This window comes from Nannobrachium achirus (genome assembly GCF_963921795.1).
Source record: "Nannobrachium achirus genome assembly, chromosome: 9".
NCBI lineage: Eukaryota > Metazoa > Chordata > Actinopteri > Myctophiformes > Myctophidae > Nannobrachium > Nannobrachium achirus.
The window spans coordinates 36,581,952-36,605,701 of NC_137818.1; the positions used below are offsets into that span (position 1 = coordinate 36,581,952).

General features: G+C 42.3%; 1 protein-coding gene across 1 annotated transcript in view; it reads right to left on the minus strand.

Annotated features, from left to right (window-relative positions):
* rapgef3 (Rap guanine nucleotide exchange factor (GEF) 3) overlaps nucleotides 1–21,066 on the minus strand; it is a gene marked incomplete at its 5' end in the record, with an annotated part of 38,058 nt that extends 16,992 nt beyond the window's left edge. Inside the window, 12 exons of the mRNA XM_080734012.1 lie at nucleotides 670–761; nucleotides 1,941–2,029; nucleotides 2,812–2,918; nucleotides 3,556–3,702; nucleotides 3,824–3,900; nucleotides 4,603–4,663; nucleotides 6,609–6,693; nucleotides 7,087–7,264; nucleotides 9,862–9,983; nucleotides 10,076–10,182; nucleotides 17,432–17,476; nucleotides 20,983–21,066. Coding sequence (XP_080590138.1) covers nucleotides 670–761; nucleotides 1,941–2,029; nucleotides 2,812–2,918; nucleotides 3,556–3,702; nucleotides 3,824–3,900; nucleotides 4,603–4,663; nucleotides 6,609–6,693; nucleotides 7,087–7,264; nucleotides 9,862–9,983; nucleotides 10,076–10,182; nucleotides 17,432–17,476; nucleotides 20,983–21,066 — 1,194 coding nt within the window. The remainder of the gene's footprint in view (nucleotides 1–669; nucleotides 762–1,940; nucleotides 2,030–2,811; nucleotides 2,919–3,555; nucleotides 3,703–3,823; nucleotides 3,901–4,602; nucleotides 4,664–6,608; nucleotides 6,694–7,086; nucleotides 7,265–9,861; nucleotides 9,984–10,075; nucleotides 10,183–17,431; nucleotides 17,477–20,982) is intronic.
* Nucleotides 21,067–23,750: the final 2,684 nt, after the last annotated feature.

Consider the following 23,750-nt stretch of genomic DNA (forward strand, 5'->3'; position numbering starts at 1 on the left):
AAAACAAAGTCGACCCAAACTCGTTTCTCAACGGGTCTGTGGCCTAAATCTAATCTTTGCTTCTGGGGGTCCCTGGAACAAAACATTTTGCGATAGGGGTCCATCCGTGGAACAAAATATTTTGAGATGGGGGTCTGCAGCCAAAAACTGGGTGCAGCCAAAAAATGGGGGTCCTTAACCACTTATTGGCACATTCTAAAAATGTCTTCTAAATCCTATACAGTTTTCCTGAAACAACTTTTGTTGCTATCATTGTTTCTAAAACCTTTTCATGTCAAGGACCTCCATAATGATACGTATTTGGCCACGGATCCCCATCGCAAAATATTTTGTTCCAGGGACCCCCAAAAGCAAAGATTAGATTTTTGTCTATTCTGCATCTAACTTAAAGCCACAGACCCGTTGGGAAACGAGTTTGGGTCAACTTTGTTTTAGGTCGGCTTTTCCCGTTACCGTCTGAGAGAGACCATTAGAAATCTCTTAACTTGTTTAAGCCTAATTGTAAAAGTAAAGAGTAAAAGAGACTTTTCCTGGCTTCATGTAATTGTACCCATGCAGTCTCCACTTTGACCTGCTCACTGCACTTATCTACAAAAGCCTATTGAAAATCTAGACAATATCCCCATCATGTGCTATATCATTCATTACTATTATGATCATCACTATGACCATCACTGGATATTGGTTATGTAGAGCAGAACATAACTGGCTGGAGGGCATGAACACTCGGTGGGTGAGTAGGAAGTCACTCACGAACGAATCTGTGGGCAGAAAAACAACCAAAACAACAATGAGTAAGCTGCTAATTACTACTAACAACAACACTCTCACAGTGTCCCCAAACGCACCAGGATATCCCAGTCATCTGACTGCAATGAAAAGAATATGGCTGAATTATACTTGGCTGCTAATCGTACCACGCATTGGAAATACAAGCTCACCACGCGGCGCCACGCAACGCGCTGTGAGCTTGTAGATCTGCTATCTTTGGCGCATGTCACCAACAAGTATAAATCAGCCAATACAGGGGGAGGAAGCACGAGGAAATGTGCTGACCCCGAAGCACTTTACACACACACAGCCTTCACTGTTTTTCTTTTTTGACCAGTTCCAAGTGAAGCACCCAGACAAACATTTCCCATGAAACCAGAGATTGATAGTAAATCGTTACGTAATCCCTCTTTTCCACAACACATCTTCATAACTGATTATTGGGTTCATGTATAGGCTACTGTATGTACAGTTAGCCTCGTAAACCAGTCTCTTCCTGCCTTCATTCGAAGATTCGAACAGAAGATGGGAGGAGTCAGTTTACTAGGCTAATGTACAGTAGGTTCCTACCACTGGTGGAAAAACTACTCATATTATTTACTTTAATTCAATTATTAATATTATCAATAATACAATGTAGAAATACTTGTAAAAGTCCAGAATTCTAAAGTTAATACAGAATGTACTCAAAGTACCAAAAGTAAAAAAGTACTTCTTGAATGTCCCGTTTCACAAGTTTTCAAATGTATAAAATGTTTTAAAACACATTTTTCACCCAGTGCCAATTGCCAAAGCTGTAATCCTGTGGGCGATCTCCCTATGCCAACCTTGGGAGAGCCCCAAACTGAGCCCATGCTTCCTTGAAAATAGCAGATCTAGAAGCTCACAATGCATCGCATCGTGACGCATTTTGAGCTTGTAGATCATCTGTTTTCAAATAGGCGACATGTGTATATAAACAAAATCTACAAAGTAACTAGTAACTAAAGTTTTCAAATAATTGTAGTGGATTTAAAGTACAATATTTGACTTTGAGATGTAGTGGAGTAGAAGTAAAAGTACTGACAATTGTAAATACATTTTAATATTGTTCCAAATATCCCAATAAAAAACCCCAAGTACAGAGACAGAGTAAATGTACTTAGTTACTTTACACCACTGGTTCCTACCTATAAGATCGTTCCCATTGGTGTCCAGCTTCAGCGTTTCCAGCAGGTGCTCTAGGATCTTCTCCGGTGTCCCCGACATGACCGTGTACCTTCACGTTTGAGGCGGAAGATTAATAGAAACAAGAACAGACAGAGGGAAAACATAAAGATGCCTGGTTGCCATTGGTTGTTTGTGTGCGTGTTTGAAACAAGGAAACAAATGCCTGTGATGCCTCAGGGTGGTGGCAAAACCCTGGAAACACTCCAACATTTTTTCATCTCAAAATCAAATTGACACGTTAGGTGTGAAGGGAGGGCATGGGCTGGTGATGATGAGTGATTGTAAGAATAATAACTATTAAATATTATAGGAACAAAGGAAATCACATGCCAACAGTCTAAAGGGGAAGTCAATATCTTATTAATTCAACTTTTTGTTTGCTGACACACTTGAGGGCAGATAAGACAGCGCTCGTTCAACAAGGCAGGGTTGAAGTCCATTTCTTCTTAAGAACTCTTAAGGCCTGTACATACTGTCTCCGACCACCGAACTTTTAGTCGGAAAGGTCCGGTTCAACTACAAAATGACGTCACTCTGAACTTTTGAAAAGCATTACCCTGAATTAGAGTCCGGAAAGCAGCACGTCGGAACTCTCAGACGAAAAGTTTGTGGTCGGAGACAGTATGGACAGCCCTTTAGGCAGTTCGCCATTAAAAACACTCTTCTCAAAATGTGTCCACATTTTCCTGTGATGAAAATGTTTGTTTTAATGCCATTGTTTCTACCAAATGCCAAAATAATGTGTGTTGTCTTGGAAGTTAATGACTGCCACCCTAGCTCGTTAATGAACTGCTGTTTTGTCTGAGAGGTGGGCGTGCGCAAGTTTCTCACTTGCTCCCATTTCCGGTTCCTCCCTGGCCCGCCGACTCGGCTGTCTTCTCCAAGACCAACACGGCTTTCCCATGTTCCTCCAGGCGCACTGTGTTAGCCTCCACATCCTAGAAGAACAATAAACACACACAGAGATGCAGACACACAAATTGTCATTGGCCATAATTGAGGGGTAAAATTTCTAGTAGACACAAATAGACAAAGAGCAGATGGTTTAACAACGGCATGCAAAAGCAGCTCGGCTTTTGCTAATGCTGTTACCGTAGCTGGCCTGGGAAAACATTTGGCTCTGTAAGGCTGGGCGATATTAGGAAAATCTTCGATATTTGATAACGTTGTTGAATACCTCGATATCGATATTAGTAAAAACAATTTGCTTTATATAGTTTTTAATGTTTTTTCTGCTTTATGTCCACTGCATGCCTAACCCAGATAATGAATAGCATATCCATGCATGCACACTCCACAGTACACATAGACAGGTTAGGTAGGTTTTATTGAAATAACCACACGTGGTTACAGATGGACTGCTTTTTTGCATGTGCTACGTGCATGCATAGTGTCTGTTAATTAATTTGACACATACACCAATACCTCATTTCAAGCCGTCTTCGTCGATATGTATACCTTGCATGTTGATACCTCGATAACGATACATTTTCAATATATTGCCCTGCCTTAGCACATACTGTACCTGAATGTTATAATAATCGATATCTTGAGCAAAGAGGTGATCTGATTTACCTTTAGGATGCGTATAAAGTCATGTTTGTCAACTCGGAGGAAGTGACAATTGTCTTCTCTCAGGATGATAGTGGCAGCACGGGGGGCGTCATTCAGCAGAGCAAGTTGTCCAAAGTCCTCACCCTCATGGAGAGTTGTAACAAGCCCCTACACATTGAATTTGGATGTGTGAATATGGCCAGTTGTCGAGTAAAAGATCAATTCATGTTTTATATTCTTCAAGAATTCGGAGCAAGGTGTGTTTTGGTCAACTTGTTGACTTTATTACCTTGCCATGTGTGATGACGTTGACGGAGCCTTTCCAGATAATGTACCAGGATGTGCCTTTGTCGCCTTGACTGAACACTGAAATGACACGTAAAGATAACAATCTGAATACCTTCCCCTGTTCCCCATGCAGCACAACCAGCATGTCAAAACCATCATGTTGTCCTGGAAACGAACATGAAGATCACGTTTCCAGGAGATTCCAAGAAATGGCATGGTGTCATTTTAATCTGCTTCTTGCATACACAAAGAAAAATAGGAAGAATTTGTGTAAAAGATGAATTACTTCTAGACCGTCAAGAATGAATGCATGCTGATCCATAGTTAATCCATAAATTAAAGAGTGCTACCAAAGGCATTCTTCCAAAAGTAGGATTGTTATTACATTTACTGAAAAATGTTTATGAATTTGTTTGACATTATGATGAATTGAGTATAATTTAAGTATGTTCATTGAAGTATATTATGTATGGATATTCACTGGGTATATAATTTGCTTCGCTTCTTACTACTGTATTCTCAGGTTTATTTATTTGTACATTTGTAAATTGGATATTGTATTCTCTAGTGATTAAAAATGATGTTCTTTAACATTAGATTATAATGTAGGCCTATACAAGTTCACACGCATAGTGTGTGTGCGTGTGCGTGTGCGTGTGTGTGTGTGTGTGTGTGTGTGTGTGTGTGTGTGTGTGAGAGAGAGAGTGTGTGTAATCTGTTTATGTGCAGTATGTCTTTCTCTGACCCAAGTTAAAACGCCAACAAAGCTGCGACACTCACAGACTGTTCCTGCCTTGGCATGTGACTCAAACACCAGCACCGCTGCCAGCTCCTTACGCACCTACAGACACAACACAATTGGACTTAGATTGGATCATCCCTGTTTAGTTGCAGAATGGGGGTCCACCCTATGTCCCCCAGGTTCTATGTTCCCCTCTCTATGTTCCCCACCTCACAGCATTAGTTTTAGTGAGGTTAGGGTTAGGGTTAGGGTTCAGTAGTGTGTTTATATTTTTTTAAGCTACAAGGCTTCTACTATTTTTCTACCACAGCTAATGAGACACAACGGGAGAGTGTTTTCTGCTTGTGTTTCAGTCCGAGTGTATCAAAGGGTGCGTTAGTGAGTGCCTAAACCCAACCCTAATCCTAACCCTAACCTCAGTAAAACTATGCCTAAACCCAACCCTAACCCTAACCCCTAACCTCAGTAAAACTATGCCTAAAACTAACCCTAACCAGACCCAGTGCGCATTTCCGAACGCACCCTTTGATACACTCGGACTGAAACACCAGCAGAAAACACTCTCCCGAGACACAACATCTGTAGAGTGAGTTTGGGAACAGATGCAATGAGACAAAACAAAAATAAATTAATTATTTTTGTCATTTGGAATGGGAAATGTCTCATTAGTAACAACAATGCAACAGTGGTGAACAAAGGGACCTTGGAAAGACATCTCATGTCATGACAAAGCACAAATCATTTGTCAAGATTTCTGCCAAAAAAGAAAGAAAAAAGGAACTGAAACCTGAGCCTTATAATGTACTGTGTATGTTTAGCATATATGAAACTGGATAACGTGCTGTCATCTGTATTTTATTTGTCTCGTCAGCGATGGTGGAGAAAAGGAACATGGAATGACACTTTTGGACAAACCTTTCACTTAATTTATCCTGCCTTTATTTTTCATATTAAACCATTGACTTATTCTGTTATTTTAATTTGCAGATATAATAAAATGTAAGTGGTTGTGATTTATCTCAGGCCAAAAAAGGTTGCACAACCCTGTTCTATAGCAGTGGTTCTCAACCTGTGGGTCGAGACCTCAGGGGGGTCCCCAGCCCCACATCATCTGGGGAGTCCCCAGATGACAATTTAAGGAATTTTAAGACCTTTTTAATACCTAAAAAAAAGAAAAGAAAAAGACCATGCCATCAAAAGTAATAAACAAGCTACAGTATGCTATAAAAAAACTGGTCAAACATTGACCAACTTGTCACAACTCCTCGCAACGCAACAGTTTGTAGATCTGCTATTTTCACAATATTTACAGAATCTGTGGAACCAAGTCAAACAAAATTGAATGTCCCAACTCCTAAATGCCAAGTGCTTATCAGGGTGGTGGTGGGTTCGGGTTAGGGTTAGGGTTCTCCTAACTATTAAATCACTAAAGTTTTAGAACCCCCACTCCGTTAATTTCAGCCCCAAAAGCCTTTTCTTTATGTTTTCTACTTAGCCGTGACAGGGGCGGGATTTCGCAGCAAAATGACGTCATCTGCATCATCCGTATACGTTGTGTATACGTTGGCCAATCACATTGCAGATCATACACACATGATACACTACCGGCCAATGACAGTGCATCTTGAGGTCTCTTCAGGAAATAGCTTGCTTCAACAGCTTTGTTTACAAGTCTAGCCTGTAAACCTCCCCAACGCCGGTCCGCAGAGGGACACTACGGATGCGTGGTGACTTGGCGAGGCGGGCGAGGCGAACGCGGGGGTCTGAAGGCCCGGTCCGCGGCGAAAAACGGCCGTAAAAAGCAGACGCGACCGCGGTTTGCTATACCGCTACTGACCACTAGTTGAGCAACTTACACAGTATAGCTTTAAAATCTAAATGATCCCAAATAGCAAGAATAGAAAGACCAACAAGCTCTCAATGCACTGCATTGCAACACATTGTGAGCATGTAGATTGTATATTTCCGTTGCTCATTTTATGCTGAAGTATATAGGGCATAAGTAGTTCATTTTACTCTGCAAATGTAAAAAATTGTGACTGACTGAGGAAGACAGGTGAGCAGCAGCCTTGACATGGAGCAGCTCTTCATAGATGACCTCCAGGTCCTCTGCACTCCTCTGACTTGGACTGTACATGCATGGAAAAAGAATAACACACAAAAGCTGCATTCAGTCTATGTGTAGGACAGTTAACGTCCCAAAAGGAATACCACTTAGAATAACCCCCATAATAAGGCCTATTCATACGCTATACATTATTATATTTGGACAGAAATATGACAAGGCTAGCATAATATTGTAAAGAAACTCTTAATGGATATTAAAAATGCTCCCCTAATTTTCTTTTATTAATTCAAATTCTTCATAATGTTCCTCTCTAGTAGTGAGTAAGTTTGCGATTTTTGGGGATCCCCTCAAGGACCCCTGGGGATCCCCGGACCCCACTTTGAGAAACTCTGCTCTAACATAACTGCGTGTTGATGATCTCAGTGGTCACACATGAACAGTGTGCAATGCTGACCATTTGCGTAGAATCATGGTGAGAAGAGCATCGGGGCCAATCTGAGACAGCAGTGACAGGCCTTCCTGGAGCTCATCCTCAGAGTCCTTCTCATTGGTCGTGTGGCTCAGGCCAAACTCTGCGTCCAGGAAGCGGTAGAACTGGGTGTCCTTATCATGGAAGTTCAACTCTTGTTTCACTTGATCGTGGGAAGGAAAAGACATGGGAGATTTAAAGGTGATACACCATGCATTTAAAAAGTATTTATGTCATATTGTTTATGTCCCAAAAACGTTTTTCAAAAGGTTTGAGGCTAAATTACCACTCCTGAATAGAGAGCCTCTCATTTTTGAATGGCTCTCAGAGCATTTTCAGCTGCAGTACCACCTTTGGCCTGAACTGCGCCGCCCCCCAAAAAAATCTTGAAAAAAAAAATATATATATATATATTTTTGAAAAAAAGAAATGTTTGGAAAAAAAATGTTTTTCTTCAAAAACGGCCGTTTATGACGTCACAAACAGCAGCAAATCTGGACAGCCTGTTTTGAGAACCCGTGGGATGCTTTTAACCTCCACCTTCCCAAAACCAGAGAAAGACACAACGGTCTGAAATGGGACTTTGTGAGGATAGAAGGTGCTACTGGGACCCCAAAAAAAGGTTTTAAAATAGGAAAAGTGAAGTTTCATGGTGTATCACCTTTAAATGCAACCAAGACAACATAAGAGGAGACACCGGGATATAGGCAAGTCCTGTAATAAGGAAAAGACATGTAGGCCTAAATGTATGAATGGAGAGAATATATAATTGTAGCAAGAAGGGTAATATGGGAAATTTCCCACATTTCTCAAAAGACCGGGAAATGTCTACATTTCCTGAGAAATGGTAACATAGACATTTCCCAGCAGACTGGGAGATGCGGGAAAGAAATCAACATAATGCCAGTGTACGGTAGGTCTCACAATCAGTCACTGTGTTTTCACATTTCTTGTTAAACCGGTCTCTCTTCATCATCATGTTTAAATCAGTTTTTCCAGTGATTTTGGAGGGAGGAATATATGGTCATGACAGGGATGGGTGAGCGTGTGCATGTGCAATTTCAAAACTGAAAGGTGAATCTATTCAGTCCAGTTTGCACAGCTTGCTTGTCCTCGAGTGAGACCTTGAGGGTCATGTCGTCTCTGTCGGGTGGAAACTTCACATGTCCAAAACTCAAAACTTCAAAAACTCAGAAAGTTAAAATATGGAGGTTTCTCCCCGACAGCAACGATGAGATGCACCCGAACGTGCTGTAATGGGGGTCGTATGCCTGCCCTGAGCAGCCGTCACACCGCTGTTGTGACCGCTTAGTTCCCTAATTTCATTGGTGGAAAAACAAATGCCAGTGAATTGAAACCCATTTAGAGTGATGCTCTCCCTAGTTCCTACTGTGGTGAAATGTTCTCTTCTCTGATTACAGTGTACCCATCAAAAGGCCATTACACATTACAGTGTACCCATCAAAAGGCCATGAGTGGTCGTTAAAAGCTATTTGGCAGTCACTGAATGGTTCGCTGCGGCAAAGTGAAAGAACAGTATGGCATTGCACATTCATTAATAGATGTCAACCTAATTCAGCATGTTTTGGTCAATTCTTGAAGCAATGTTTATGTGTGTTTCGTATAAACACCAAATGTGGAACTTGTGAACCCTGTTTCTGAGAACAATTTTCACTTTCTACTGTTATAGTTCAAGAGTAAACCAGTCACATTACATGCCACTGTGCATGATATCACGATACAGAAACACCCTCGGGCAGCATAAACATAGCCTGACTGCAAGCGTCAGTCTCTTCACACACTACATTTCACTTCGTTTTGGGAGAGAGTCTGATCCTTCAGGCAGAGATTCCACTTCAGCGGGGGCGGGCTAAAGCCTATTGACGTCTCACACACACACACACACACACACACACACACACACACACACACACACACACACACACACACACACGCACACACGCACACACACACACACACACACACACACACGCTTAGAGCCCCCGACGGCGACGTGGCGTGACATTGCAAAAATACGTTATTTCTTATAACATATTATATGATTGCATGTTTACGTTAGTGCAAAATGGTATTAAAACGTAATGAAACGGCACTATTGTATAGTTTATTAAAAGAATTCGAGTCAAGTCTGACTCCGCCATGACAGTTTTCACGGACCAATCAGAGTCCACTAGCGACTCTCACGTGGGCAGAGGACACCAATCAGAGTCCACTACTGACTCTCACGTGGGCAGAAGAGTTCTGAAGGGAGGGGGCTGGGGGGGGGCTGGGGGGGGCTGGGACCGGACCAGCCTTGGGAATCCACCAGACGCCAAACCACGTGCCCTAAGCATACAACCCTGATTGGCCCATTCAATTCGCCCGCTCCTTGGGCGGAGAAGAAATAAAATATTAAATCTCCGGGGTCAGTCCAGCATAAACAGGCTACACAAACACATAATGCCTGTGGATAATATGTAAGTGAATATCCACTATTCTTTTGTTCTTGTGGAGCACTAATAGATTGTATGTATTTACTGTATGTACTGTACTAAGGATAATTTCCATTTGGCCAAAGGAGACATTGACCGTCACTAAACTAGGACCAACACACAAGCAGCTGTTCTGTCAACACTAGTACAATGCGACTGAACACCGCATTGTGATTTGTGTGGCTTAATTTGTTCACAAACTACACACATGGCATGTTGACTTACTATCCATAGCTAAGTAAAACACATTAAATATGCTTTTTCTTACCATGAACAATGATTCCTTCATCCACCAAGACTTGCCACATTCCAACAGCCTGGCTCCTTGTCTGGAAGCCTTCGTTTAGCTTCATTAGCCAATCAACAAGTTCCTTCCCTGAGCAACACTGTCTTTAAAGGGTAGAGGGAGAGTACATTTACAATCAACATTACATTCATGTTTCGATATAGACAAAGATACAGCACTAATGTAGGTACAGTACCGGTATGTTTTGAGGTGATACTTTCTGTCTCGGATCAGACTGCGGTTTCGTTCCATCAAGGCACTGTACACCACCCTTGCAGCCTTCAGAATACGTTCTGACAGAAACTGTTATGGGAGAAAGAGAAGTAAACATTGCAACAAAGACTATCATAAATCCATAGACTGCTATGGCCCTTATTTGCAGACCTCTTTTACTACTGTATATTGTGAAAACTAAGGGAGCTTAACATGAGTGTATGTAACAGATGGTCTTGTTTACTGAGAGAAACAGTCCATCTTCTGTATTGGTGGCAGACAGAAGTTATAAGACAGAAACGGGTGCATAGTGTGTGTGTGTGTGTGTGTGTGTGTGTGTGTGTGTGTGTGTGTGTGTGTGCGTGTGCGTGTGCGTGCGTGCGTGCGTGTGTGTGTGCGTGCGTGCGTGCATGCGTGTGTGTGTGTGTGAGAGAGATGGTGTTTCTTTGCGTTTCCCCACAAAGGGAAACGCACTGTGGAATCACATCAACGTCAACCGTGTGAGTGGAGTGTTGTGTGGGGGTTGGAGTGTACCGTGACGTGTATGGGAAAAGTGTGTGAGAAAGTGTTATTAAGAACTTGTGTGCTAAACTCCCACACTTTAGCTGCACTCTCGTCCTCCACAATGCAGTAACTGGCTAGTAAAGTTGGAGACGATGATTTTATTTTCCGAACAGTTTCACTAGATTGCTCTTGAACTCATCTTGGTATTACTTTGCGGCCTGGCTTGCCCTCTCGCACGTCTCACCCGGACACCCCACAGCCTGCTTGGAAACCCAAAAAGGGTGTGGAGAACAATACAAGTGGAATGTACGAATCTGTATCAGCCACTGATCCAGGAACAATATTGATATAATACAACGGAGAACACGCCGAATGTGTTGCTAAGCAGCCACTACTTTCTGCCTTTTAGCATGGAATCCCTTTTGTCAGCGATAAAACTGTTGACAAAACTACAAGACATTAATATTTAATTAATTGACCACATGAACCCTAGCAATGCATCGCGGTGTGAGCTTGTCGACTGGCTATTTTCAACTTAGGGATTTGGCGTAGAAGGACAAAAGGAAGGGGCCTAGTATAGACCCCTAGGGGGTCTACACAACATAACCCAATATAAGTCATTGACTGGAGTGGTCAATGACGTATGTTGGGTTTAAGTGATTAATTAATGATTGACTGTGGTAGACCTCATGTTTCTATCGCTCCCTCCCTCTTTCTTTGCCTTTACTTATTTCTCTTTCCCAACAATCTTGTGATTTACAAGGGACTCTGACAGTGTTCCTGTTTGTTCTTTGCTGTCCCCCTCTCAGCAGTGTTATTAGTCAAAGCGATGGTCTCAACGACACAAAGCTCTGGTTCCATGCTGTTCTCAGAGTGGGGAAAAGCCCATGACAGAAACTCCCTGAAGCTTTCTCTCCATAAGAGTCAGTCTGTCATGATGAAGATATTGGCTGGTGAAGCCTATGAACCTGTGACTCGTCTGTTGACCCTCAGCAACCTGGTGGTCTCACACAGTCTGATCCAAGCAACAAAATACCACCGCCATGTGCAAAATATGTGCACTTTCACTCAAACTGGGAGCAAATAAAAAAGGACACAAGCATGCAGGATCAAAGTTCACAGAGCTACTGATTATAATCTATTATAAGTGTCAAGACCTATCTACAACAGCACACCGTAAACCTATCACACACATCCACGCATGCAGGTACGCACGCAAACACGCACAGACTGCACAGTTATAGTTATTCTTATTTTTATTCCACTGGCCCATTCCCAAGACCTGTATGTACAGATAACATCTGAACATGTCCCCAGACACCAGCTGTGCCTCATGAAAGTTATGTTGTGCCTCCCTTCCCATTCCCAGGGGACAGGGCAGACTCCCAGTAGGGGTCACCAGTATTCCCAGGGGCCTGTTCCCCCACCCCTCTCAACCTCCATTCTCAGGCATGTCGGCGCTAAACCTGAAAAATGGAGCCCAACATACATCCATCTTCAGCAGCTAGTGCTACTGCTGGGAGGGGAGGAGGGGAAGTTCTGCATCCTGACCCAGTCTTCTTTTACAAACTAAATATATATTTTAAATACTAGTAAGACGCCTCATGGCGACATACAACGTCACGCCAATTCTTGGCCATCTGGCCAGTGGTGTATATTGGACCAGTTATATATGGAGACCCCTGGTACCCATATATGGAGATCCATTGCTGTGAGAGCCCAAACATGCTTACTCAGTTAGTACCGGTATGTGGCCGATGTGGCCTCCATATGGGCATTCCCATATGAAGTCCTGTTAGATATGGGCTTAATATTGATGACATCAGGGAACTCCATATATGGGCATAAAAGGGATTCTGTTAGTGTGACATCACAGTGAAGCCAGAGCGTGATGTCAGAGCGGCAAACCCATTCTGTTAAGAGTGGTTCACCTGACATCACAGTGATGTCAGAGCATGTCAGAGCGACAAACCATAGCCTGTGATGTCACAGTGATGTGTCAGGGGAACCACAGTGTCAGGTGTGACAGAGATATGGACAAGATGTGTCGGTTTACATACAGAGGTTGTAGTTGTAGTTAACTGCCACCTACAGTCGCAATAATAGTTAGTTGCGCCAGCAGAGAGTGAAAGTACTGCGTTCGGTGCCGTCTGTTTCCGGCGTCTGTTTCTGGCATCTGTTTCCACCCGCCTTTAGCCAATGAGGGACCAGCTTTCTTGGTGACGTCACCATCAACAAGTGCAACCTGATATAAATGGCTGGAGGTGGGTGAAATACAATCCCTTTTATGGCCATATATTGAGTTCCCTGCTCAATATATGGGCATAAAAAGGATTGTATTAGTGTGGTTGCCCTAGCATCATCTGGGAATGTCCATATATGGACATATTGTGTCAGTCTCATGTGGTCTATGACTTCAGATGTCAGACACCAATGATGTCAGACGTCGATTTGCATGTTTCTTGGCCATCAGACATCTATGATGTCAGATGCCCATATATTGACATTTTGTGTCAGTCACGTGTAGTGTATGACATTGATGTCAGACATAGTGTATGACATTGATGTCAGACATCTATGATGTCAGACATCTATGATGTCAGACATCATGATAGGAGCATGAGGTGTGACAGACAGACAGACAGACAATCAGACAGACAGACAGACTGACGGACATGAGCTGCTGGTTTTCATACTAAATAGCGACCTATGGTCGCAATAACCTTCACTCTAGATGTGAGGTCACCACCAACCAACAAGTGTCGTCACATACCCACATACCCAGTACCGATCGCAGTACTTGCGCGCTCTGCTGGCACACAATAGGCCTTACATGGCCAAGAGTTCACAAGTCGCAAGTTGGCACCTCGACAGAGTGCAGTCTAGTTAATATTGGGAAAAGAACTTGCCATTAAAATGGAAAACTATGTCTACAACACAGCAGAGATGTAATTCAAAACCTCTATTCTGTGATTCCCATGTCCACTGTCCACCACCTGTGGCATACTACACATACTACAGTAGATTGTTCATTGTCTGTATGTGGGCCACCTAATCATAGTTATCTACAGACTATAGTCCATGTGTTGAGCAGCTAGGCTAATTGTTCTGAGTCAGGTTACAAAGCAAACAGTACATTCGCACAGGTGTGCCAGTCAATGACACAGAGTACAATACACACTGACATAGACTGTACGTTCTTCAGTGGGAGAGGTCATCTCATCTGAAATGTTGGAAGAGGCAACCGTGACCCATTTTCTGATTGAGTGTATTTCCGCAGTTGTGTCCTGCTAGTCAGATTTGTGGAACTTGACTTTAATTACCTCTGGCAAACTATGTTCTAGTCAGTATTTGATGTTTGTTTGGTTTGCTTACACTACATGTAAATGTGAGGTGGAATTATTATGAATAAAGGTCTCCGTAGTACAGTTTGGGGATGATGTTTCATAGTTTCCTTTGTGGGTGAAGCTGTCACTCTCTCTCTCCCTTTCTGTCTCTCACTGGCTTCTCTTCAGCGACCATGGTGGGCTCCGCTTTGTGGTGTGAGGAAAGACTACAAAGGTGGGTTGTCTCCCCCTCTATCTGTTTCCGTCCTTTGGGTTGACTCCCCCTCACTCTGTTTCTGTGCTTACACTACTCTGTGAAATACAGTGTGTTCATTTAACTCAGTGTAAAAATAGACCCGAGCTAAACTTAACTCTGGACATTCTTTGACTCTGTATCATTCAATAGTACATTTTTTGAATTCTCGATACTGATTGGTTAATTAAGCCATTCTGTGGTCAGTTATTTCTGTATAAAAGACAACTGTGCTCAAATAAATCTACTCACTATCAGCTCATTCACAACACCTGTTGCAACTGTAGAATATATTAGTGGAAGCAATTCAATCCATCCAAACGCCTCAAAATATACTTTTTCCTACAGATTTAGTCCAAAGGTCACACAAATTGCTATGATCTCTGGAGTCTTGTGATCAATATCTATCAGTCCATTGGCTATGATTGATTTCCAAAGTTTGCGATTCCTGGGTACTCCACCCAGCCTGGCATAGATCTTTGCTCCAAGGGGCACACAATTCCAGTTTTCTTTGCACTAAACGAGGTGCAAAATACACTAACTGCAGTCCTTAACCTCCAAAGTAACTGCAAATAAAACACTCAGATTTGAAAAAAAGAAAATCGGGTCACTTCTCCAGGACAAGCACGCTTGTGACGCAAAATAAAAATCTCATATCAAGTAGTACAGTTCAACTGCTTATCAGCCCTGCCTGTGATCAAATATGACCAAGAAAGACCTCTCACGTTTCATGTTTGCTTTGCTTACGTTAACACCAAACTGTGTTTCATTTGTTTTGTCAGCAATGCAACAGGAGCTCCATGGGCTGAAGTTATTAAAATTCATCCATCTCGTGGAACGCTGTCAGGATGCAAGATTAGAAAGGGCTACTATGTGGGTGTCTCTGGCCAACACTTGCTAAGCAACCAAACAAAGCGCAGCGATGTTTGAATAAAGCAAGACCTCTATGAAGACCTGCCTCCTGCAGCCTCTCTTTCTCCCATTAAAGTCTTTATCTTCATTCTCCTTTTACAAACACAAAAACACACACAAAAAAAAAACGACTAGAAAAACCTTTAGAAATTAAGAACATCCCTCTGCTGACTAGAACATTTGCATAGCGTGATGCCTCGGGTTGAGGAAATAGCGGATAAAGCTGAATCTTTCTTTAAAGAGATTAAATATATTATTATTAATGCTGATCTCCCTCTGTGCCACATTCTCTCTCTCTCTCTCTCTCTCTCTCTTCTTCTCTTTCTATTCCTGCATGTCTGCCTCTTTTGATGGTCTGGAGTCTGCAAAACCCTGTCAGAGATCTCTCTTTCCATGTCCAACCCTGTTATCAGAGTCTTTACAAGTTCTTTCCTCTGCAGGTCATTCAAGGAGCTGAGATAAAGGAGTATGAGAGGGCTGGGCTGGGTTGGAAGGGTCAGGGTCAATTAGGTGTAGACCCTGGAGTGCCCTTTATACTGCTTGACATGCCTGCGCCCTGCGCTGCCAGGAATGTGTTTTTTACTTGGCTTAAGTAGTACTGGTGGCTATTATGACAACAGAAGAACAAGTTCAGCAGTTTGAGAGGATGCAAGCGCTGCACTGTGAATGGTCAGCAGACACCACACTGCATGGGACAGAGAACTAGGTTCAAACTGCATTAACCTCAACCCGATCGTTCCTACAGTATGCGAAAATAGACGAGCATTCTGCAAAAATAGCAGAACTAGGATATATATATTTTTTTTTATAATTTTTATCCCACAATTTTGTAACCCATTTTTTCACCCAGTGCCAATTGCCTATGTAATCCTGGGCTCTGCTCTCCCTCTGCCAACCTGGGGAGGCAACGGACTGACCTCATGCTTCCTTCTATGCATGAGGAGTCCAAGTTGCTTCTTTTCACCTGACAGTGGAGATTTCCCTGGTTTGGACGTAGCGCGTGGAAGGAACACGTTATTCCAACCAGTTCCTTTCCCCTCCATCAGGCACCCCGGCTGGCCAGGGGGAGGCATTATTGAGACCAGGATTACGTGCATGTTTTTGTGAGGGTATCAACCCTAAGAGACACGGGGAGAACATGCAAACTAGGATATTTTTTAACACAACAAGTTACTAGAAAAGGTATTTATTCCTACTAATGTTATTTATTAATTCTTGTTAATCTATCAATAAATACATTTTGAGTACATTTCTGGTGCCTTTGTCGTCTGCATATTTTTTTTAAAGTGTTTAGAGAAGTTTTGATGTGTGTGTATGTGCGTGTGTGCGTGAGTGTGTGTGTGTGCGTGTGTGTGTGTGTGTGTGTGTGTGTGTGTGTGTGTGTGTGTGTGTGTGTGTGTGTGTGTGTATACATACACTATATAATAATTATTATTGGTGTACAGTAGCCAACTCAGGTCCAGTTGACCTAGAGGGTTTGAAGTGGTTACGGAGTTAACAGGACACGTTCATGTTTTTGATGTGCATTTCCGTTCATTGTTCATCAGTCTAATTGACAGAGAACCTTCCCCTTACTATGCCCCCCCCCCTCTGTTACTATAATTCCCTTGATGAATTTCACAGACAAGCATTGGACTGGCACGCCCCCATACAGTCCACTGTTGCCTTATATGAACCTGATATCATATTTTGTGGAATCAGGGACAGTTGTTTCTGTTTGATGTAAACACAGAGAACAAGGACAATGTCACAGCCACTGAGCCACCAGGAAGAAAGGAAGTTGTAGTTTTCACATTCACTGATTTTACTCAGTGACGTCACTGGAGTGATAAACAAAATATTTATCAGTTTGATAGCAACAGCTTCCCTTTGACCAATCAAGCCCTATCTTATTCTTCGTCATACGACGGTGTCGAGCGAAAATGGTGAAAATAGCCGACCTATACGTTGTGAGCAAGTAATCTTTCACTATTGTTTTATGTATTGGGGAAATTGTAACCAGGAGCGATGCTCGGGGTACACTCTCAGGATTTGCCTGTGTAGGTTCACTTCATGGTTAATGCTAATCAAGAAGCGAGTCCATAAAATCAACAACACTGCTGTTTGTTTGTTTTTGTGTGTGTGTAAGTTTGTAGGCCTATCTCTGATTGGGCCTTAAAGTGATAAATATAGTTTTACGTCATATCCCTTGTCTGACATTGTGTCTCTCAGCAGACTGACCACCAGAATTATAAACAACTCTATGACAGAAGAACATTAGCGGTGGGAAGGTCATGTACTGTACCACTGTACGGGTCAGTAGTTTGTGCAACTCACAATGTCCATGCATGGTTCACATACACACCTGCTTCATGGTGTTCTTTGAATCCAGGGTCTCTGGCAGGGGGGTCTAAAGAGAGAGAACACAGTCTGATAAATCATCAAGGCTTTTATAATTAAATTAACCATATAACTTGCTTTGCTCAACAGAACTGGCCGGACTGGTTGTTCAGTACAATCTCACGGGAAGAGAGATAGTGTTTGCTTCTGTGGTGTAGCAGATATGTCCAAGCTGGAATATCCAGATAGAGATATAAATTGTTTGTTTTTCATTTCAAGTCTGTTTCTCTTTCGTCTTATCCTTGCCTATAACATTTACTTGGGTGTTAGTCTGCATAATGCAGTGGAATAACACATGAAGTGCATACTACTGCCACTTCATACACCGCTGTGCTACAGCAGTGGTTCTCAACCTTATTTTGGCCTAGTTTGGGGCGATACCTCCCCATAACAAAATGTATGTATTTAGTATATAAGAATCACATAATTTCTATTTTATTGTTTTATTAATATTTAACATATTTAACAGTATATCAAGCCCATTATTCCATTATAAGCTAGGGACTTATGAAATATTATTTAAATATATGTTTGATAGGCTACATTTAACAAGGGTACAATTATGTAAACTTTTTAAAACATTTTCCCATGGACCACCTATAAGTAGTATGCCATGGACTAGTTTAGATTATCACAGGTCCAACTCTGATATAGTTTGGCCCCATTTGGACTTCCTCTTTTTGCTCTCAATTTATCTACAACTCTTTTATGACTACTGTCCCTGTTGTTGAAAACTTCTTATGGCCTCCACCTGTAGAGGTGTCAGAAAAGGTGCAGCAGACTTCGGCTAGAAGATTGCTTTTTCCTGCTCCAAAGCAGATCTAGTTAATGTGAGGGCCTTTTGTGTTTTGCTCGGAGCCCTCAGAGACTAAAGGGCACTTTTAACCAAACCGATTCGGCCGCGAATCGGCGGCGGAAGGCGGCGGATAGCGTCTGTTGGCGAACGGGAGCTCATCGTCAGGTTTTCGGCAGCGGGTCGGGAACGTTATCGACCAATATCGACCGAAAACTGGAAAACTGGACTTGCTCAGTTTTGTTCAGTCGCCCCTGGCCGTCGGTAAGATTGAGGGAGTTGTAGAATAGTTTGCTACTGCTCCAAGCAGAGTATTTTCACTGTGCCAGTGTGCTACTGCAAGCTCAGGTGACGAGGACAAAAGATTTATGGCACGTGATGTTAGTATCTGTTGTGTGGTAAAAGTGTGTCTCTGACTCTCTGTGGTATGCTTGTTTATGATATACAGTCATGGTATTGTTTGAAGAGAATAAAGGGAAGGTTTAATCATGCAAAAAAATGGCTGGCATTTGTAAGTAGCTGGCTGTCGTCATTGGAGAATTGTTATCGTCTACTCCATACTTATACGGATTCAATCAAATATGTACACGTTGTTTCTTTTTTCTATCCCCGCATGCTTTGTTCACAGCATGGATCTCCACCCAGCCCTTTCTGTTGACAGAGTAAATTCAGTATGCTTGTTCTATTGTGCAGCTAGTCATGTCATGTTACATGATCTTATCCTGAGTGGTACACTGCCCTTGTTTTTAACCAGCTCCAATAATAAATAGAAAATACTCCCTTCAGCTCCCATTGCAAGTCTGCTTCGTCTGTCTTGTAGAATCATTTTACAGAATTGAAAGCCGGAAATTAAAATGTAGTTTTGTTGGTTTATACTTCAGTTCAGAGACCAGTGAGACAAAGGTGGCTAAAACGTGATGTGTAGAAGGCCTGATCATTAGGATGATGTTGTGTAACCCATTCAGTGGAGAAACAAAACAATGTAGACACGCACTCATTATGAGGACCCTATGTGAATGTGAGGCATTTAGTTTGGCTTGATCTCCCTGTCTCTGCACCTCGCCACTGGTATGAGGACGGAGAGAAAGTGCCCTGGCATCCCCTAATGACTGTAAAATGACCCTTAGCTTTCTCCTTGTTGCTGGTATCTGAATGCATGTGTTCAGGGCAGCCAGATCCTCAGTGTGGAGCCACTTTAATTGTCAATCTTGCATGCCAGTGGGTAACAGATACAAGGATCGGAGACACAAAGACATTTTTGGGAAGAATGGATCTTTGCAAGTGAGTCTTTCTCAACACTAAGCCTTGTAACTGTAAATTAAAAAGCATACTTCCCCAGGCATGACAAAGGTGATCCTGTGTGCTGCTACGTACCGGTAGATTACGATTGATAGATACCTTTATTATCCCAAGGGGAAAAATCAGTCGCCCAGAGGCAGCACAGCACTTTAATGTTACGAAGTTACAGAGAAGTTAAGAAAAGATGTGTCATGTGTGTCTTCCACGATTATTAATCCGGACTGCATCTGGTAACTGGGAGCGTTGCTGGCCTATTCTCATTGAAAGCTGTGCCATTTAATAATTTGTGCAAAACATTACATTCACTTTGTTATGATTTATAGTACATACGTGATACAGTAAAAAAAATTATAGTGTACTTGCAAAGACATGCTGTTTATTACTGCTAGAACAGTTTAGTTTTTTTTATGATACTTTAGATATCATAAAAGTTGACATTGACATGTTTTTATTACAACAGTTCATTTTCTTTAGTTTTAGCATATGCTTTGGACTATAGGCTACTGTACTGTATGTCCAGTGTCCACATGTGCAGATTTACAGTAAATATTTTTGGTTAGAGGCTTGACCTATTGAATAATAGATACTATAACTCAAAGTAAATTTAGACAAGAGCTCCATTCTGTGTCTTCCGGTGACCTGGAAACAAAAGACTCCCCTTTGTGCATTCTGAACTATGTAAACTGAGTTGAGGGGGGAATGGAGGTGAACAATAAACAATGCACTATTTATAACTTTGGTTTGATACAAACTTTGGTTGCACTTTGCTACCTTCCTGTGCACCCACACCCACATGGTTAGACAATAGTGAAACTTTTCTTGGCATTCTTGAGATGTTTTGGGGATGCTAGTTGTGTCATATTGAAAAAGATTTGGTTAATAGCCCCCACTGTATTGTCTAACAAGGTCCTTGCACTGCTCCTATGCAACTGACATTCATTTACCAGTTTCAGTTAAGGCTGCAGCACAATATAGATGCTATCTCCCCAGATCTTGTGCTGAAGGGTGGCTGATATGTTTAGAACAACCATGGCCGGTCTTTAAAGATTTCTAAGCCCTTATTCAAGACTATAGAAAACCACCCAAAAAGTAATCCACTCCCTATAGTAGTAAGAGTTAGATAATTAATGTCCTGTTCACTACATTTTTTAACTATTCTGACTCACCCATCTTTTTGCCATTTACATTGTTCTTATTTCTGCTGTAAATCCAAAAATATGATCATGTCAATGTAGATTATCCTATATATTAAAGACTTCCACAATAAGAGGGCAGTGATGGTAACTATAGCGGATGAGTCACCATCTTCATCAAGAATGCGCCACCATGAATCAGGATGATAGGCTGCAGATGTGCTCTAATTAGCTTTTCTACACAACACTAGTCTAACGGGTTTATAACTGGTAACTGTGCGTAGTGCGTACCCAACTGATGCCTCGTATGGATGGAGTCTCCACGGAACAGCGGTCCGGGAAAACCTGGTAGTTATAACTCCGAAACAGATGCATCTTCTATAAGGTCGGAACGAATAACTTTTCCCAGGTAGAAGATCCGCAGACGAAGTCAGCGCCTCCAAACGCTGTTGCTGGAACGTCGCATACCGACACAGTGAGAGTCCAGTGCAACTTCACATTCCCCTTGCATTTGATAGCCTACATGACGTCCGAACGGTTTAATCGGTATCTCCTCCTGGAGGAATATTTGTGCGTCTCTTATCTTCTCCATACAAAACCATAATAACCTGTTGTTACCGTCCTCGCGCAACGTTGCCCCTTGTGTCTAACTAGTCTAGGACGATCTGCCGGCGTCAACTTCAGCCATCTCTCTCAGCACAGGCGCACATTGTTGAAGTGCGGTGAGCGCACCTCTTCACCTCTGTTTTTTTTTTTTTTTGGCAAGAAACTTAAGTCATTAAAAGCGGCTTCCTCAGATCATTTGACTGGTCAGTTAAATGGGTCTAATGCAGGCAGTGGCGTAAAGTAACGAAGTACAATTTTGAGGTGTTTGTAGACCTACTTTATTTGAGTAAGGTATTTCAAATTTCCAATATTCTTATTTCAACATTCTCGTCTCAGATCCAGATATTGTAGGCTACTTTTACTCCACTACATTTATTTGAAATCTTTAGGCTACTAGTTATTTTGCAGATATAAATTATAATATTATAAAACATAGATCTTTAGCCCTATTTTTTATATTTGAAAATTGCAGATCTACCAGCTCAATGTGTGAGTTTGTAGAGCTGCTATTTTCAAACATTTTGTACTTTTACTTTTGGTAGGCTACTTTAAGTACATTTTGATGCCAACACTTTCATACTTATCTCAAGTAGTTATATTTTGAATTCCAGACTTTTTCTACAGAGTATTTCTACATTGCAGTAGGCTATTGATACTTTTACTTGAGTAAAACATGTGAGTATTTTATAAACACATAATGCTGGTGAAATAACATTGATTTCATGCTATCCTGATTTAAGCAATAGTTTTTTTGGAGGTCAAAATTGGACAATTCTGACAAATGAAATATTGTAAATCAATGTTTTAACAAAATTGCACAATTGTACTAAATAAATAAAATAAATAGGCCCATGACGATTAACTTTCAACCTGGTGTTTTATCGATGGACATATCCAGTGAGCTTGCAGATTTATAGCTATTTTTGTCTTGTGAAGAAGTATATATGTTGGCCTAACCCCCCTAAAGTGATTAATGAGACCGAATCACTGAATAGTGTCAACTTAAAGTGTTATAATATTCCTGGCAAATATTATATTTTCAGTGTAATTAGTGCAGTCCAGTTGGTGTGTGTGTGTGTGTGTGTGTGTGTGTGTGTGTGTGTGTGTGTGTGTGTGCGTGTGTGTGTGCATGCGCGTGCACTGTGTGCTTGTGTTTTTGAGCGGTGGTAGACTGCTCCATAGCATGGCCGTGTGTGTATCCGTGTATGTATCCGTGTATTCGTGTATGTATGTATGTATGTATGTATGTATGTGTGTATGTAGCCTGAACTACCACTCAGTGACCAGAGAGGGTGCTCTTGAGTCTAGTCTGAGCATCAACTGCAATACTCTCTCTCTCTCTCTCTCTCACACACACACGCACACACACACGCACACACACACACACAACCACCGCTCAGTTCACACGGGTGTGATTTTTTTCTGTGTGTGTGTGTGTGTGTGTGTGTGTGTGTGTGTGTGTGTGTGTGTGTGTGTGTGTGTGTGCACTGCATGTGTGTGTCTGTGTGTACGCTCTATGCCTATGCATGCATGTGTACACATCTGACCATGTGCACATGCATGCATGCACACTTATCAGGTAGCACAGCTGTCTGGCCACCCTACAGCGTGGACACATGGGCACACAGATAAACTGTTCAGAGGACAGTCAACAGCCAAGACATGATGACCACGGTCACGGAGCAGGCACTTCACTGGAGTCGCCCCTTCACCCAACCACTGATCACTTTAATTTCCTTCAAAAGGTCTCAAATGATCAGTTCAATGGCATCTGTTTATCTGTTGCTCTGGTGCACACACCTAGGAGGCCTATATTGTATTTTTGAGCGGTGCTAAGCGCTCCTACATCTGGCTTTGTCTGTATGTATGTCTGTATGTCCCACATTTGGCTCATTGGCCAAGCTTCACGGCACGCTTAATGAAATGAACTCATAAAGCTCATTTCACGCTGGGTGTGATTTTTTTTATCAGCGCCCACAAATCTCAAACAAACATGCTACAGTGTATAAACTGTATATATATCGTCGTTGTCGGGTGAAAACCTTGTTTGTCCAAAACCGTTCGTTTTGCATTTATCATCTATCTATAAATGCGAGAAGTCTCTGCGTGTGTGTGTGTGTGTTTGTAATCCGCGTATCTCGAGAACCGTTCGTCCCACCGGCTTCAGATTCGGCACGCGCGTTCCCCGCCGCGGCACGGAGTGCAGTGCCGGGTCTCGACCCGACCCGACGCGCGGTTTTCCCAAACCGGCGCGAAACGTTCGGAATCTCCTTATGCGGGGTTGATTGTCCGTGCCGCGGCTCGACCCGACCCGACGCGCGGTTTTCCCAAACCGGCGCGAAACGTTCGGAATCTCCTTATGCGGGGTTGATTGTTGACATCAGGCTGTTTCTGAGGAAATCGGCGAAAGCTCTGACTCATTGTGACATCACTTCATAAAAGGCTCTGACATC